Source organism: Coloeus monedula (genome assembly GCF_965178545.1).
Source record: "Coloeus monedula genome assembly, chromosome: 5".
Lineage (NCBI taxonomy): Eukaryota > Metazoa > Chordata > Aves > Passeriformes > Corvidae > Coloeus > Coloeus monedula.
Window position 1 is genome coordinate 59938368 of NC_138785.1, and position 15130 is coordinate 59953497.

Here is a 15130-nt window from a genome sequence, read left to right on the forward strand (position 1 = left end):
CCATTTTTGAACAAGGTCTTTATTTGCGTGGCTCAAGGTTTAGTCACGCTGTTTGCAACTGCTTTGAGCTGCTGTCCCATTGCCCGTGGGTAAGGGGGAAGGGAGTGAAACCGTGACCATCACACGCGTTTCGAGAACAACGTTACGGGGCCCGCTAGGTCTGTCCCCCTACGCAAACCTGGTGCCTTGTGCCTGCAGGGTCCACAGAGCCAGGGGGAGCTTCGGGGCGGAGCAGCAGGACGCCCTGCGAAAGGAGCCCGGCGCCGGAGGAGTTAACGGCGGCAAGATGGCGGCGCGCCGGCCCACCCGCCTCCGCCCCCCGCGCGCGGGGCAGTGGCGCGCGGCCGGGCCCGCGGCTGTCGCGCGGTGATGAGTCACCGGCAGGCGCGCGGCGCGGGGGCGGCGGGCGCGCAGCGGGCGGCGAACATGGCCGGCGTGGCCGACGCCGCCGCCGCCGCCGCGCCGGGCAGCGGCGGGGACGGGCGGCAGGACAGCGGCCGCGACGGGCGGCAGGACAGCGGCCGCGGGGAGCCGAAAACTCTCTGGGGGAGTAGCGAGCCGCGGCCGCCCGCTGCCGGCCCGGGGCAGCCGTCCCCGCATCAGCGAACGGAGACGTTGGGCTTCTACGAGAGCGACCGGGGCAGGAAGAAGAAGCGGAGCCTCCCGGGTGAGGGGCGAGCGGCCTCCTCCTCGCGGCAGCAGGGGCCCCGGGATAGGGTGGCCCCCACGGGGGACCGGAGTGGCCGTGGCGGTGTTGCCCGGGGCGGGCGGCTCTTGGCAGTGCCACCGCCCGCCCGTGCGAACTTGGACGAGCGACTTCAGAAAGTGCGCCGGGACCGACCGGGCCCCGGGAGCGCCGGGCGGCCTGCAGGGAGCTTTTCCTCACCCCCTGCCCGTGGGTTTGGTCCGTGCGGTGGCAGGGTCGGTGCGGTGGAGCCCTTCGGCGTGGCCGGCTGTGTCCCGGCTCTCCGCACGAGTCGGCTGGGGAACGGGAGCGCGGGCGGACGGGTCCCCGTGCCCTGTCACGCAGTTTGTCAACTCCTGCTGGTCAGGAGGTTTGTAAGCAGCACGGGCATCATCCGTGGAGGTATGTTGTGCTCTGGAGGTGGACTCGGGCTGTCTGGCTCGATACCTGCCCGGTTCCAGCGGGCGCGCTGGGTGACAGGAGTGGAGAGGGGCCGCTCAGACCGCGGCCCCGCGTTTCCCGAGCCTCGCGGGCCGGGAGGCTGCGGGTTCGCTCACCTTTCTTCCTGAAGTGCTAGAAATGTTTCATCGTCTTAGCAGTTCTTGCTACACGCTCACAGCTGTGAGTACAGGGGGCTTTGTCTCTGCTGCTGGTAGTAACGGTGCCGTTAGAGCTTTGAAGTTGTATGCAGGTTATTAAAAGTCATTTAAGGTAAATGAAACTTACCAGTTGGGTATCTATAAGGAAAAATAAGGGAAAATGTCATGCCTTTGCTATCAATCTGCAGCTATGTTTCCATTCACACTTCAACTGGTTATTTCAGATATCTACCAAGTAATTTTTGTAAATAGCCCTGCCATTTTTGTAAAAACTGTCAGTCTGTCAGGATTGATTTAATGTTGGTAAGGTTATAAATAACTTTATTAGCACTGTATTCTTAATTGATTAGCTCGCTGAAAATTTGGAAAGTGCCTGAAGTGTTAAACTTTCAAGGCTTTCTCCCTCAGTCTTCGCTTGAATGTGATAACCCAAGTCTTTATCAAAAAAAAAAAAAAAAAAGAAAAAAAAAGGGAATTAGGATTTAATTATGTGCCAACAACTGAATGCTTTCCTTCCGAGTTTGATGGGTGCGCTGTCTGTTTCTTATGTGTTACCTCGTCGGACATGCATTATCATTGATTGAAGTTCTGGGGTGTTGATGAACACTGCAGAACATAAAGTTGATGTAATTTCCGTAGTTATAAAGGAATTGGCCTGATTGTAGTAGTATGAATTAATTTGAGGTGAAAAAAAAGAATGATCAAGTTACATACTTATGTGCCTGAAAAACAACTGAACAAATAACTTAATGAAAAGGGGATTGTTATTGGAGATGGTGGAGAATACTTAACTATGTTCATGTAGTTGATTTGAAATTTCTAAATAGTTAAAAATCTTTGGTGGTCTCTGACACTTCATGGCAAGAAAACATAAGAACAGGCTTCTTGACTGAGTAACTAAAAATTCTAACTCACCTAAGGGTAGCAATGTATTAAATAATAGAAGTAGGGTTTTCTTCACATTGATGAAGCAGGACTGGTACTGTAAAGAGAAGTTGATTAGAGGAGAAGAGAATACTTTTTTAAAGATATGTTTTCTTGATTGATTGATTGATTGGCGTGCCTGTGGAAGAAGGGTTTATTTAGGATTGACAGGAGTGAAGTGAGTGCCTGAAATTGTTGTGTTTAGGATTAAATTTATGATTATATAATAGAAACTTACTGAAGTGCATTGCATTTCATGTTTCCACAACTTTTCCTCTCCTCTCTGGTTAATGGTTATCCTTCGTGCAGCTATGCATTGAACTATAACTTAGTTAAATCATTATCTTCTTACCTTGAAGGAATTTTTGTCCTTTTATGTTTTTCGAAGATGCTTATGCTTTCCTGTCCTGAGGTGTGGAGATAAATGAGCATGCTGTAAGCATTAAGAGTATGCTATTTGAACAGATTAAGGTTGGGCCACAGTCTAAAACTTTCTGACTGCAAAAGAGGGGTATTTGAAGTAGGGAAGGAATTTGAAGTGGGAGGTAGAGTTTACTTTTAAAAGAAAATGTTGCTTGATGCTTTGATAGTAGAATTAAGCTGGTTTTGAAATGATTTATTACTTTGTTCTGCCTTGATGTCTCATGCTGTTCTTTTGGTTACTGTGTTTTTCCTACAGGGTCAGCCACTAATGTGTTTCACAGCTGGCAGAGCTGAGGCTGGTGCTGGGTGGCATTAAGTGCTCAGAGGGAGGTGGCTGAATGACTGCCCTCTCCAGTGCATCCTCTGTCACTGGAGAGATGATTTTGCAGTCACAGTCTGGAGCCTGTGTATTGATCAGCCTCAGTCATGAGGATTGATTATCCCTCAATATCTAGGACATGAAAGTCTAAGGTGTTGAAAACTTAAAATCATTTGGTTTTCAGCTACAGCCCTCTAAAATAGTTTGTGTGAGGTAAGAAGGGGTGGGAACAAATAGCTCATTAGCTAAAATCTTAGAATATCTGAAGTTGGCAGGGACCCATAAGTTACTCCATGGCGGTCGCCCATATGCATGTATTTACTGTGCAGGAAACTTCAGTTGTTTGAGACTGCTTTATCTCTAAGCTAGAGAAGGTTGTTTATTTGAGGTGGAAGAAAATACACCTGGGCAGTTAAGAGTAGTTACTTGGTGTGCTTATACATATCTCTTTTTACTTTCAAGTTTTTAAACAAGGAAGAATTGTCATAACCAAAAAAGTTACAACTGATAGTGTTACAGAGGAAGATTGCAGAAAACAAGTTTGCTAGAGATCTGAGCAATGATTTCAGGGAATGAACTTTGATTGAAACTTTATACATAAATACTAGTTTTTTACTACTCATTAAGCAACATGTTGTTTTCGTTGTTTTAAAATAAATGCCTTTAAGGCTTCAAGTGGTTTTGGCGTACTTAGTAGAAGTGGATCGGTCAAAATCACTATCCAGTGACAAGCTCATACATGGGAAAATGGTTCAGTTCTCATAGTTTAAAGGAAATCATGGTTTATTAACAATACATAATTAACGGGTAGTTAATGAGTTATAGAGCTGTGATCAGTATCAGCGACATGATAAATCACAATTCTGGACATACAGAGAATATTAATGCACCCCCACAAACAACAAAGTGCCTGTAATCCTCCCGAGTTCTAATCATACCCACTACCCAAGGCAATGAAAGTTGTAAACACACCCTCTTTTGCTTCTTTTATACTTCTGCTTGAGCTGATTCCTTCTTTACCTTAAAATTCTTCCTAATATTCTGGCTACTGTTAAAGTCTTCATCTTCGACATGGTGGATATTGAGAAGGCATTGCCTCAGACAGTTTTGGGTGAATTCTTCACACAGTGTCAGTACTTGCATTCCCCTTTTAACAGCTGTTACCTAAGCCGTTTTACTAAGGATATACAGCCTCTTCCTGTCCTGAAAAATGTAGAGCATTCTGCCATGCAAGGTTACTTCCCCCTCCTCTAGTCCCTAAGACTTCGGCTAAAATTGGAATTTATTATTTGTAACATGTGCTTGTATCACAATAAGTGTCTGTAGCTTTTCATCTGTTTGTTTAGATAAGTGATTTTCATCTTCTAGGTGTTGTGTGAACACTGAAAGTTTCTGTTTTTAAATGCCAATAACCAGAGATGTTGGACTTCATTGTAGTATTCTGTCACTTCTTAAGTGTTACAAGGAGGTGGTAATGTCAGACCTTGTCAATGAATGTTGAAACTTAAGTTCAACCTTCCTGTGCTGACAGCCTGAATTTCATAATTATAATTTCATATGTTATTAATTTTGCAAGACTACTCTGTACAAAGTCTTTTTCAGAAGCCATATGAGCAGCTTAAACACAGGTCAGTCAGCCTTCAGGTTATTTACCTACAGCCATTAAAACCCAGGAGAGCTGTACGTGCTTGATGGCTTTTTGGTTGTGAAAGACCTGATCCCCAAAGGTTCAGTGTGCTTGTACTGTTTGTGCACTGAATCACTTGGGATCAGGTATCTGTGAGTGTTTTGCTCTTGCAGAAAGCTGTTCTTTAAAATAAAGAACAAGTTGCTAATGTTACTAGGAGAGAAAATAGCTTATAAGAGGTCAAAAATAAGAGTTTAGTAAATTTAGGAGGACTGTTAATGCATTGAGGATTAGATTCACTCAGCATATTGCATTTTGTGTAGCGACTTTGAGTAATGTTTTGTATAAGTGGGATGTCTGCCTGGGAAAAGTAGCTTGTTTGTTGGGAGGCAGCAGGGAAATGAATGGGAGAGCACCGGACTTGCATCTCCTATAACTCCTTCCATACAAAGTTGTTTAAACATCAGCAGAAACCTTTTGTGTTAGAGGCCATATAAGTGAAATATGTAGAAAGTAATAAGAAACAGAAGTACAGCAGCTTCTCACCCTCTGGAGGTCATGCCTGAAGTGTCTTCTTCCTGTGTGTTTTTCTGAATAGATCTTTCATTGCTGAGATTCATCAGTGCTGAGCTGACAAGAGGTTATTTCCTTGAACACAATGAAGCAAAATACACAGAGCGGAGAGAGAGAGTGTACACTTGCATGCGGATACCAAAAGAACTGGAAAAGGTGAAGTATGCTTTAACATTTGATTCAATTTAGAGATGAAATCTGTTGAAATAAATTATTTAAAGAACTATTTCTTTTGAAAACATTTTTGCTACAAAAACAAGATGTAAACCTCTATAATCATTATTTTTCAACGTTACTGACTTAAACATTTTTGTTTCAGGGTTTTTTTGCCTGTTTACCTGTTGCTACTGGCAGTTCATGTTATTAGCAGAGACAAACAAGTGCAGATGATGACAAATTAATTCAAATATAAAGATGTCACTGATACTTAAAGGAATAGTCAAAAGAAACGTTTTTACAGAAAAATGTAATTTTACATCAAAAAAAATTGTTCCAAAGATTTTTTTCCAGCGTAAAATTCTCTGAGGGTGGGAAAGTTCCAGTCGTATAAAAATATGGTGACAGATGAGTTTTTCTAAGGTTTTCATAGTGTTTTATTTTGCTTCTTGCCACTGTTTACCACATCTTCCCTCTCTGTCCCAGTGTTATGGCCATTCATGAGGGATTCTTGTTACCTCCTTTATGTCAGCTTAGATCTCATTTTTGGCCCTGCAGTGAGCCAATTTTATTCTGGCTTAACCATGTTGATTTGGCAGGTGGCAGCAGCAGCAGTATGCTCAAGGATGATGAGTAAGGCAACATTGGTAATAAGGTTTTCCTAGGCTGCAGTGTAATGACAACATGAAAATTAATACTGCTAAAATTCCCAAAATCTCTAGGGGTGAAGTTATGTAGGGCTAAATCAATTTAATTTACACTGAAGGAAGAAGCTTGTTTCACTCTTCCTCCCACTACAGTCTCCTGCTTTATGCATACTGCCTGTTTTGCATGAGCTGTGCTGCTTGTTGGACCATTCCAGGACTTAAATCAGCTCCTAATTCAGCAGTGAGTGTTTTCACTTTTACTCTGAGTGGTAGGATAGTGAGCTGACTTGTTCAGCCAATATTCTTGAGAATGCAGAGTCTACACAAGGACAGAAGGGGAGCTTTATAACTATAGATGAAAGAGCAGTGGAGGAGGGAGGAAGGGTGGGTAGGATTCCCTTGGTCAGTAGCACTCATCTTCCCCCTTCAGTATCATTAAATTCATCCTTCAGCCATGATGAGGCCTGGCTTTACCAAATTAAATTGCCAGTCAGTTACTGCAGAAAATCACAGAATGAATGAGATTGGGATGGATCCATGGAGATGCCGTAGTCCATGCCCTTGCTTAAAGCTCTGTCAGCTACAACAGGTTGTTCAGGATGGGAGGCTTTGAATGTGTCCAGGGATGGTGTCTTCACATCCTCAGTATTTACCCATTCCAGTTTATGATAGATTATTCCACTTATGGTAGAGACTCAGTTGAATGATACAGCATTTTTACATCATCTCCATTTTAATTATGTAGATTATTGTGTGCTGTCTCCTAGGCACAGAAATTATTCTGAGGGATCATCACCACAGCTTTTCAATAAAACTTTCAGTGTGTAAGAACATGTAATATCCACCAGTCTTTTTATAAATAAGACTAATGCTGTAAATGGTGCAATTGATGGGTTATACATGGTAAATCAAACTTCAGTTTGTACTTTGAATATGAAATATTATGACACTGAATAATAAAGAGATTTAAAAAGCAATGGTTATCTTTTTATTGTGAGATTATGAAATAATTTTTTAGTTCTTTGCATTGGCTTAGTCCATGTTAGTATATATACTAACTATATCAAATTGAGCACCTAGAAATCTACTAAATAGTGTACAGATCATCACTTGTTGCAGAAACCACTTGGCTACGTGATACAAAAATCTGCTTACTTGAAATAAAGCATGTGAGACACTAGTAAAGGAAGAGAAGAATTTTCTTAATGGCTTGTTTTGTTCACTGCCTAATAGGATCAATTGCAGAATAAGAATGAAAACTATAATCAGGTAGAGTGAGAATAAACTGGAGTAAATTTATCAAAGCCTAATCTCGGGAGGTATTACTAAATAGGCACTTATTTAACATCCATAATTTTACAGAGGGATGTAATGTTCAAAGGGTAGTATTTTTGTTGTTGTTGTTCTGAGTACTCCTTTTTTATTTAGAGAAACTAGATAATTTACAATGTAAGCGCTACTTCCACTCAAGCGTTTTGTGCATTTTCAGTAGAAACTTTTTGTTGTAGTAGGTTACTTAAACTAAATGAGAAGGTGGTCTCTATTCCTGCCATCTTAAGGTAACACTTTTCAGTTGATCTCAAAATTAAACTTTGTGCTCCTTTGTTAAATTATAGTTGTGGTGATGGAAAAGCACTGTAGGCTTTTCTGTTAGTTCCTCAATATCTGGAATGGAGCAGCAAAAATAATGTTTACAGAAAGGAGTAGAAGGTTGAGCACTGATTATATTTCGTTGTGTGCATGTGGTAAAAACACTGGGAAAATGAGTGCATTAAACAATAATTGCAAATACTAGTGCAAGCTTTTAGAATGTGAAAAAACTTCATTACACTCAGACAGAGAAGTATTCTGTCTAAATCTAAAAGAAAAAGTAGTGTTGTTTTCGAGATTGTAAGGATGTCCTCAAAGAACACAGGCAGAATGACAGGCTTTCTGTTTTGTTTGGGTTAAGGAGTTTAAAAATAGTAAGTGTTCAGTTCCAGTCATCTTCAGTGCTTGAATATTCGACAGCTAGTTCAAAAGTTATTTTAAAAGAAATAGGTAGCTTAATGGCATATTAATGTGGTGCAGAAATTTATCCACAGTTCATGTAACCACTGCTCCTAATAATTTTGAATAACAACTCAAAATGCTTAAATTTTAGGAAATTGTACTAGAGATGAATGAGCAAATATCATGAGAGAGACCTTAACATCATGATGGTATTGAAGTATTCTACCACTGCAGAATTGGTTGAAATAATATAAGGGAAAGTAAAAACTCAGGGATGATGGCAGTGCTGTTGTGCCTGAATCAGTCATCTTATGTGGCTTGTGGATTGATGTTCTGGAGTGCAGTCTGTAGGATTGCTTTCAAAGTTACAAGGATGCATGAGGTGTAAGAGTGTTCAAGGGACATGGAACTGGCCATTGCACAAGCTAACAAAGAAGGTACTTTGAAAGGCAAAGGGATTGTGAGAGATAAAAGTAATTTACTTGTACTTTACACCCCCACCCCAGTTATCTTCCTTTCCCATCAGCAGTACATACAACTTTCATATGTAAATGCATATCCATCATGGATATCTAGGTCTGCTTAGATGTTGCTAGTCTTAGTTGTGTAGGCAGTTAAGATGGCTTCTATGGGATTATCCTTGCAGAAAAAAATACTAGCTCATGGTCTGACAGAAGCATAGGAGTATATGTCTAGGCTTGCATTCAGGTAGAACCACAGAATCATTTAAAGAGCAGATAAAGAAGAAATGTCATGTGGCGAGAGTGTGCTATATAGGAGCTTTTGAACTGTAGAGTTTACGTCTAGTTAAATTATCATAAAGTTGCTTAGCTTGTAGCCATAATGAATGGCTTTAATGTTTCTGTAAATTAAGGATAAAACATTCAAACTGAGGGCAACTGGAAGTTTACCTCTTCATATTTTATATTCTTTGTATGAAAAAGGTGGTTATTCTCTGAAGGAGATTTACCACAGCTGTAATGAGTTGTGCAATAGAAAATTTACAAGGTAATAGAAAAATTTTTGGGGGGAGGAAATAAGATTGAAAAAGGAGGTAGGCAGAAAATGGCTTTGCACATTTACACACAGCTCTGTGGATTTTTCCCCCTAAGGTTAAAACATGAACTTTTGTAACTGTAGACAAAAGTCACTACTGGAAAATGAGCTACAGTTATGTTCAAGTGCAGTTTATATATTAAATAAAGACTAAGTTCAGTGAGCTGTGAAAGTCTACAGAAGCCTTCCCTGCTTGGACCTTGTGGTGCAGAATTTGTGCTGAATAGTCTTCAAATGCATAGCCTGTTAATTTTTCTACAGTTCAGCTATTGAACAAGTGAGAACATTTTGCTTATTTGGTTAATTAGTCTTATGCAAATGTATTTTTCATAACAATTCTTTATAAACTTTTTGTAAATTTTACAAACTACTAACATACTTCTGTTTTATTTTTGTAATTTAGTTGATGTTTTTTGGAATCTTTTTGTGCCTGGATGCTTTTCTGTATGTGTTCACCCTGCTTCCTTTGAGAGTTTTTCTGGCAATGTTCCGGTTCATCACTTTGCCTTGCTATGGCTTAGGGTAAGTCGATTCAAGAGAGAGGTGTTGATACCCTTAAATAATGTTTTACCATTTATGTGTGTGCTTCATTTTATGGCCTTTCAGTGCTGTTTGAACCACTAATGACTTCTTCCACTGTAAAATAGAAGTCTCGATCTAGACTAGCCAAAGTAAAGGTGTGTGGGGGACCTTTAAGCTTTACCAGCAGTCACTAACTGTCATCGTTGCTTCCTTCAGACACAACAGTTTGATAACAGCACCACTTAGGCATATTCAGGTTAGTAAAGGAGAGAGATGTAACATTACCTTACAGTTGTGTTCTTTTATCTAACATCTACTTGAACATTGTTTTAAAATTTTGGATTTGGCTTATGTCTTTTGATAGGCTCTTTGATATTGAAACAGAAGTTGTTTGTTTTTTAACAATAAAAGTTTTCCTTATTTTCATGGAAAACTCTGCTGAAAAGATCCCTGAATAAAGTGTGTTCTTTTCTTTGCTCTGAAGAATCTTAGGGAGTAAAACATGGAGAGGAAAACCAACCAGAATATTAATAAATTTTACATCTTGCTTTTCAGCCTTGCTTTTCTGGTCACATCAATACTAAGAAGTTGCTAATACATAAAATTTTTAGTTTACCTTTCTGGCACAGACATCAAAAATTGGATAGAATTAATTTCTTTCATAAAATTTGCTACTTCACAGTAAAGATGATTGCATAAGCCTTAAGTGTAGCCTAAAATAAAAGGAGCATTTGTATTCATGTTTTGGGGTTTTTTTTCTGTATTTTCTAAAACTTGAAGTTGATTTATGGTTACTGATTTTTTTTGTTGTTTTTTTTTTTTTTTTAATCAAGTTGCTTGTATTTGCATTATCAGTATTGTCTTGTATATGTGAAGGTCTTTTAGATGCATAGTTTAGAAATGTGTGTTCTGATTACAGCAAGTGCTAGGCTACTTGCAAAAAAGTAATATTGTAAAATAAAAGCTGAAGTTGAAATGTTTGTATTTGGTGATGTTTAACATAGGCGCTAGATGGCAGTCTAATGTTTTATTGTGCTGTTATTTTTGAACTGAACCTCAGACTTTTATTAGGTTGAGAGAGTTTTCTTAGCTGTATAAAAATGACAGCTATTTGGTTTTAGACTAATGTCAAGGCAAATTATGTGCCTATTTGTAGACATCTATATATATGCTGTTACTAAATTCAGATAAATGTAATGGATTTCAAAGTATCAATTCAGTGTTACTACTGTTCTGTTTAAGAGTGTTCTTCCTGGTTTATAAACTCAGCTTTGCTTTTGGCAAAGAAATTTTCTGCTCTTCTGAAGTTACAATTAAAGATTTCAAAGACCAGTTGCTGGTTTTGGTTATTGTTCAATATATTGTTATATGTTGTTATATGCTGAAGAAAGTGACATTTGAAACACCATATGCACTCACATGTATGTGATATGTGTATATATACATACATGCACCTGCAATGCTAATATTTAGTCTGCTTGCTTGAGAGTATTTTGTGTGTAGGGCACAATAGAAGCTGGTTTCATCTATTGAACATGATTGTGTTAACTTTAAACTGTTACCAAATAAGATGCAGTGAAGCTGAGATTATCTTGAGTGAAGAAGGCTTTGTTTTTGTAACAACTCCTAAAGCAATTTCTTTCATCACAGTTTCCTCCAATGTGTTTGGAATTTAGTTTGCTAGAGTCTCTTCTTGTTCAGTATCTGAGGCTTTGTCTAATTCATTCATGTTTTATGTCTATAGTATGTAATGGAACTTCTTCAGATCTAAATGATTCTTATTTCCAAATATTTGGAGCCTGAATAGGGGTTTTCTTGTTGTTTTTTGTAGTTATGCTGATTTTATTTTTTACAGCAAAAGATATTTGTGATTTTCTTCCAGCTCAGGAAATACATTTTTATGTGTTTGTAACAAAATAGAGTTGAATAGGTAAAGCGCATTTGTAATTACAAAAGGTACTTACAAAGCAGGTGGCTGTTTATCTTTTAGCTTGCTCTTCCTTGCAGATATCAAATAAGTGTTGACTAGTTGTTATTTGAACCTGCCACATCATATTCCATTCTGTGTAGTAAATAAAAGTGCTCCTCCCTTCATCTTGACTTTTTTCTTAACATCTCAGTGAAGTAATTGAGCAGTGAGTGTTCTGTTTCCCTTCCAGGTTACTCTTCAGTTTATTTATTTCCTCATAATTCTGTCTTCTCTTTTCAGTGTAGAGAAAGATTATATTACCCATTATTTCTTTAAAACAGTAAAACCACATTCTATATAAATGGGCTAATTACTATCTATGGTATATTATGTGAAGTGCTTAAATATAGGGGAAGTGGTTTAAAGCCTCTTCCACATGTTGTAATATTTCATTTTACAGAGTTCTAAAAGGAAACAAAGAGTAATGTATCTTAAAGAAAATAGTTTCCTTTTTCTGCCTAGACAGTGTAAACACTTCAGTTTGACTTCTAAGTCATCCCTCCTCATCACTTGATCTTTCATTTTGAGCAAATATAGTTCTGTGTTTTTGTCAGAGCTATATTGGTGCTAACAAAGCAGGTTTTTTTTAAAACTTCAAGAACTTCAGTCAGAAGAATCCAAGGTTCTATCATTGAGTGAACTAAACTGCTGGTTTAATTACTGTGATCAAACTGACAAGCTGAATCAACGCGTGGTAGTTTTGGCAGGTGCAACTTCATTACTTCTGTGCTCTGTATGTGGCAGGTTGCTTTTGAAAAAAAATTAACAAACTTCACAAAATTAGATTACATCCTCTGAAATTGCGAAAAGTCAGCTCTACTGTATTTTCTTTTGAGTCAAGAAAAGAACTTTCCTGAATTATTCTCTCTGGATCTTGTGGGCTACTCTCACTTTATTAAAATATTCTTTGACAGCATAAAAGGTTTGTTGTTCCAGCAAAGTATGTGCCAAGGTAGACAGAGAAATAGACCTGGTAGAGTCAGTTCTGTTTGGAATTACAGTCCTTGGTGACAGGTTCCTAAAACTGCCTCTATTTGTGGTTGAAAAGTACAGTTTCATTTTACAATTGAGACAATTTTTTTATCAATACCTCAGACCCAGAGATTCTGAGTAGATTAATATTGCTGCATGTTTTGAAACTCTTTCATAGAGCTAACTTATTATTTTTCTTGAAAATATGTTGCATACCAATAAAAGGTGATGTGGGAATGTGGAAAAGCTCTTTTGTATTATTTGTAAAACACCATGACATGAAAACTAAAATTCTACATTAGTGAAACTCTGATGGGACTCCCAATTTAATTATGTTTAAAGGCATTTTACATCATCTCCACAAGCAAGAAAGGATTTGTTATGGAAAGTGAATTTTTTTTTTCCTCCAAATTCTAGTTTTCTCAAGAAAATACAGTAGAAGATTATGAATTTTCTTATACATAAAGATTGATTGACAAAACCTTTACCAGAGGACCCCCCCACACACCCCCCCACACACCTCATCTCGGGGGGTTCCCCACCCCACACTGCTGGGAGTGGTCCAGGACCCTTTGGGCTCTTCCCAAGAGATGAGGGCAGCACAAGGATGGTGGAAGCCAAACAAGATCCTGCTTTGTGTGAGCACACGCCCCAGCACCTCCAGTGCCTCACACTGGTGCTGAATCCCACCGGGAACTAGAACATGGTGCTGATGACACCAAGTTTGTAGGTTCTGTCCCTGTGCAGGCCATTTACTTAAGAGTTGGACTTCACAATCCTTGTGGGTTCCTTCCAGCTCTGAATATTCTGTGAATCTGTGAATTCTTTCACGTGGAAGTAGATACAGGTTATAAATACATGTTCTGCATTTTTATTTTACTCTGTTCTCTGAAATAAGTAAATTTAGGTCCTGTCAGCAATAACTTCAGCTGTATTCTCTGTACCTCTTAAAATTCCCATTGACTTCTTGTGAATTCAGGTTCATGTTTTTCAGTAGGAAATAAATAGAACATCATTAATTCAAGAAAGAAACTGTAGGAAGAAAGCGTATCAGGAAGAATAAAACAAACAAGTACACTGGCATTCTTATGGACGTTATTTATTTGTTCATAATATCAGGCTAGCAAATAAATTTGAACCTCTGTTGCACACTTATTCCCAAGCCTAATTTTTTTTTTTTTATAAGGAATTTAGCTGTGAAATCCATAAACTTCCTATTGTCATCTGAAGTTCATTGAGGAAGTTGTGCATCTGCCCACCAAAATGTTAGCTTTCTACCAACCAAAAAAAGGAAGATGCATTCATTATTTTCTGTAGTATACTCTCAGATCAAGTACTCCTTTCTCCTTTCCATAACAGTGCATAGTGTAGCAACATTACAACCTTCTCTTTCTTTCTTTCTTGTAAATCAGACCGAAGGGAAGAGCACTTTCACTTCCTTTATAGGATGGAATGTGGTGTCACAGGGATTCCTCCTTGGTGAGTAAGTCCTGATTTTCTTTTTCCTTCTGTGCTGTCAGCCAAATTCACACATCTACATGTAATCAGTAAAAAGACTGGTTACAAATGAATAGTATAGCTAAATTAACCAACATACCTCAAAGGAGAAACGAAGAGTTTTAATAATGAACACAGGAAACTGATTCAGTGCTATTTGTGGTAGGTATATTTTCTTATGTAACTTTACATCATTGTGAAAATAGGATCTAATTTGTGATCTTAGATTTAAAGCATTTTTCACATAGACTGCCTGAGGACCAATTTGGCCCAGTTTAAAAAAGGGTATCTTGGAAAAACTATAGCCCCTGCTGTACTTCAATTTATAGTGCCTTAAGCTTTTTGACATGTCTTCTAAGTACTGCTTCAGTCAGGTTCATAGCTTTTTTTCTGTGTGTACTTAAAGCAGGTTTTTTGTAATGCTTAAGCTAAATCTCAGGGAGTTCTGAAAGTTCTTCTTAGTATTAGACTTACAGGTGTTTCCCTGCGTAATAAAATAAAGCACTTTAGCATATGTTTGTTTACTGACTTGAGTTATATTTGATTCTGTTATTTAAAAAATAAAAGCTTAATGAAAGCTTATTCTAGTTGTCACTTATTTGAAACCTCGTTTTGTTTTTGTTTTATTTTTTTTTGAGACAGCTCTCATCGGGGCCTAACAGCAAGGTTGGTTTCATTTCATTCTTAGCATGGTCTCGTGCTATATTGTGTGCATGTAGAGGCTTTTTATTGTGTGAGAAATGCAATGCCACCTAATCTTGGCAAGCTCAGCTCTCAGTTTCTTAGAATTCTTCATTTGGGACATATTTTTGTTATAATCACAATTTTAAAACAGTGAAGTCCTGCATATTATAAGGTGCACCTCTTTTTAAAAATCTCAAACTGGAAATTGGATTTGATCAAAATAGCTTTTTTCCTGAAGCCAAACTTGAGCATAATTGTAGGAAAATATTTCCAATAGATCACATTGTCCATTTAAAAAAATTTTAGTGTGTAGTTATGTGGGCAAGTGTACCCTTCAGGCAGCCTTGCTTGGATTTTATTTTCCCTGACATCTTTACTTATGCTAACAGGAAAATATCCCCTTATGTGTTAATGTAATAATTTTTGTTAGTCCTTTATATAAGATTAGCTATTTGCGACACCACAGTTCATTAAGGAAGGATACA

The 15130-nt window shown here is 38.7% G+C and overlaps 1 protein-coding gene across 2 annotated transcripts in view; it reads left to right on the top strand.

The window, feature by feature from the left end:
- Positions 1-379: 379 nt before the first annotated feature.
- The window catches only part of TAPT1 (transmembrane anterior posterior transformation 1), a 49794-nt gene continuing 35043 nt past the window's right edge, over positions 380-15130 (top strand). The window contains exons 1-4 of one of the 2 annotated variants that reach the window (XM_082281386.1): positions 380-667; positions 5176-5306; positions 9405-9523; positions 14604-14627. In XM_082281386.1, coding sequence (XP_082137512.1) covers positions 427-667; positions 5176-5306; positions 9405-9523; positions 14604-14627 — 515 coding nt within the window. In that variant the 5' untranslated portion in view covers positions 380-426. The remainder of the gene's footprint in view (positions 668-5175; positions 5307-9404; positions 9524-14603; positions 14628-15130) is intronic. The other variant, XM_082281387.1, reaches the window with a different exon arrangement.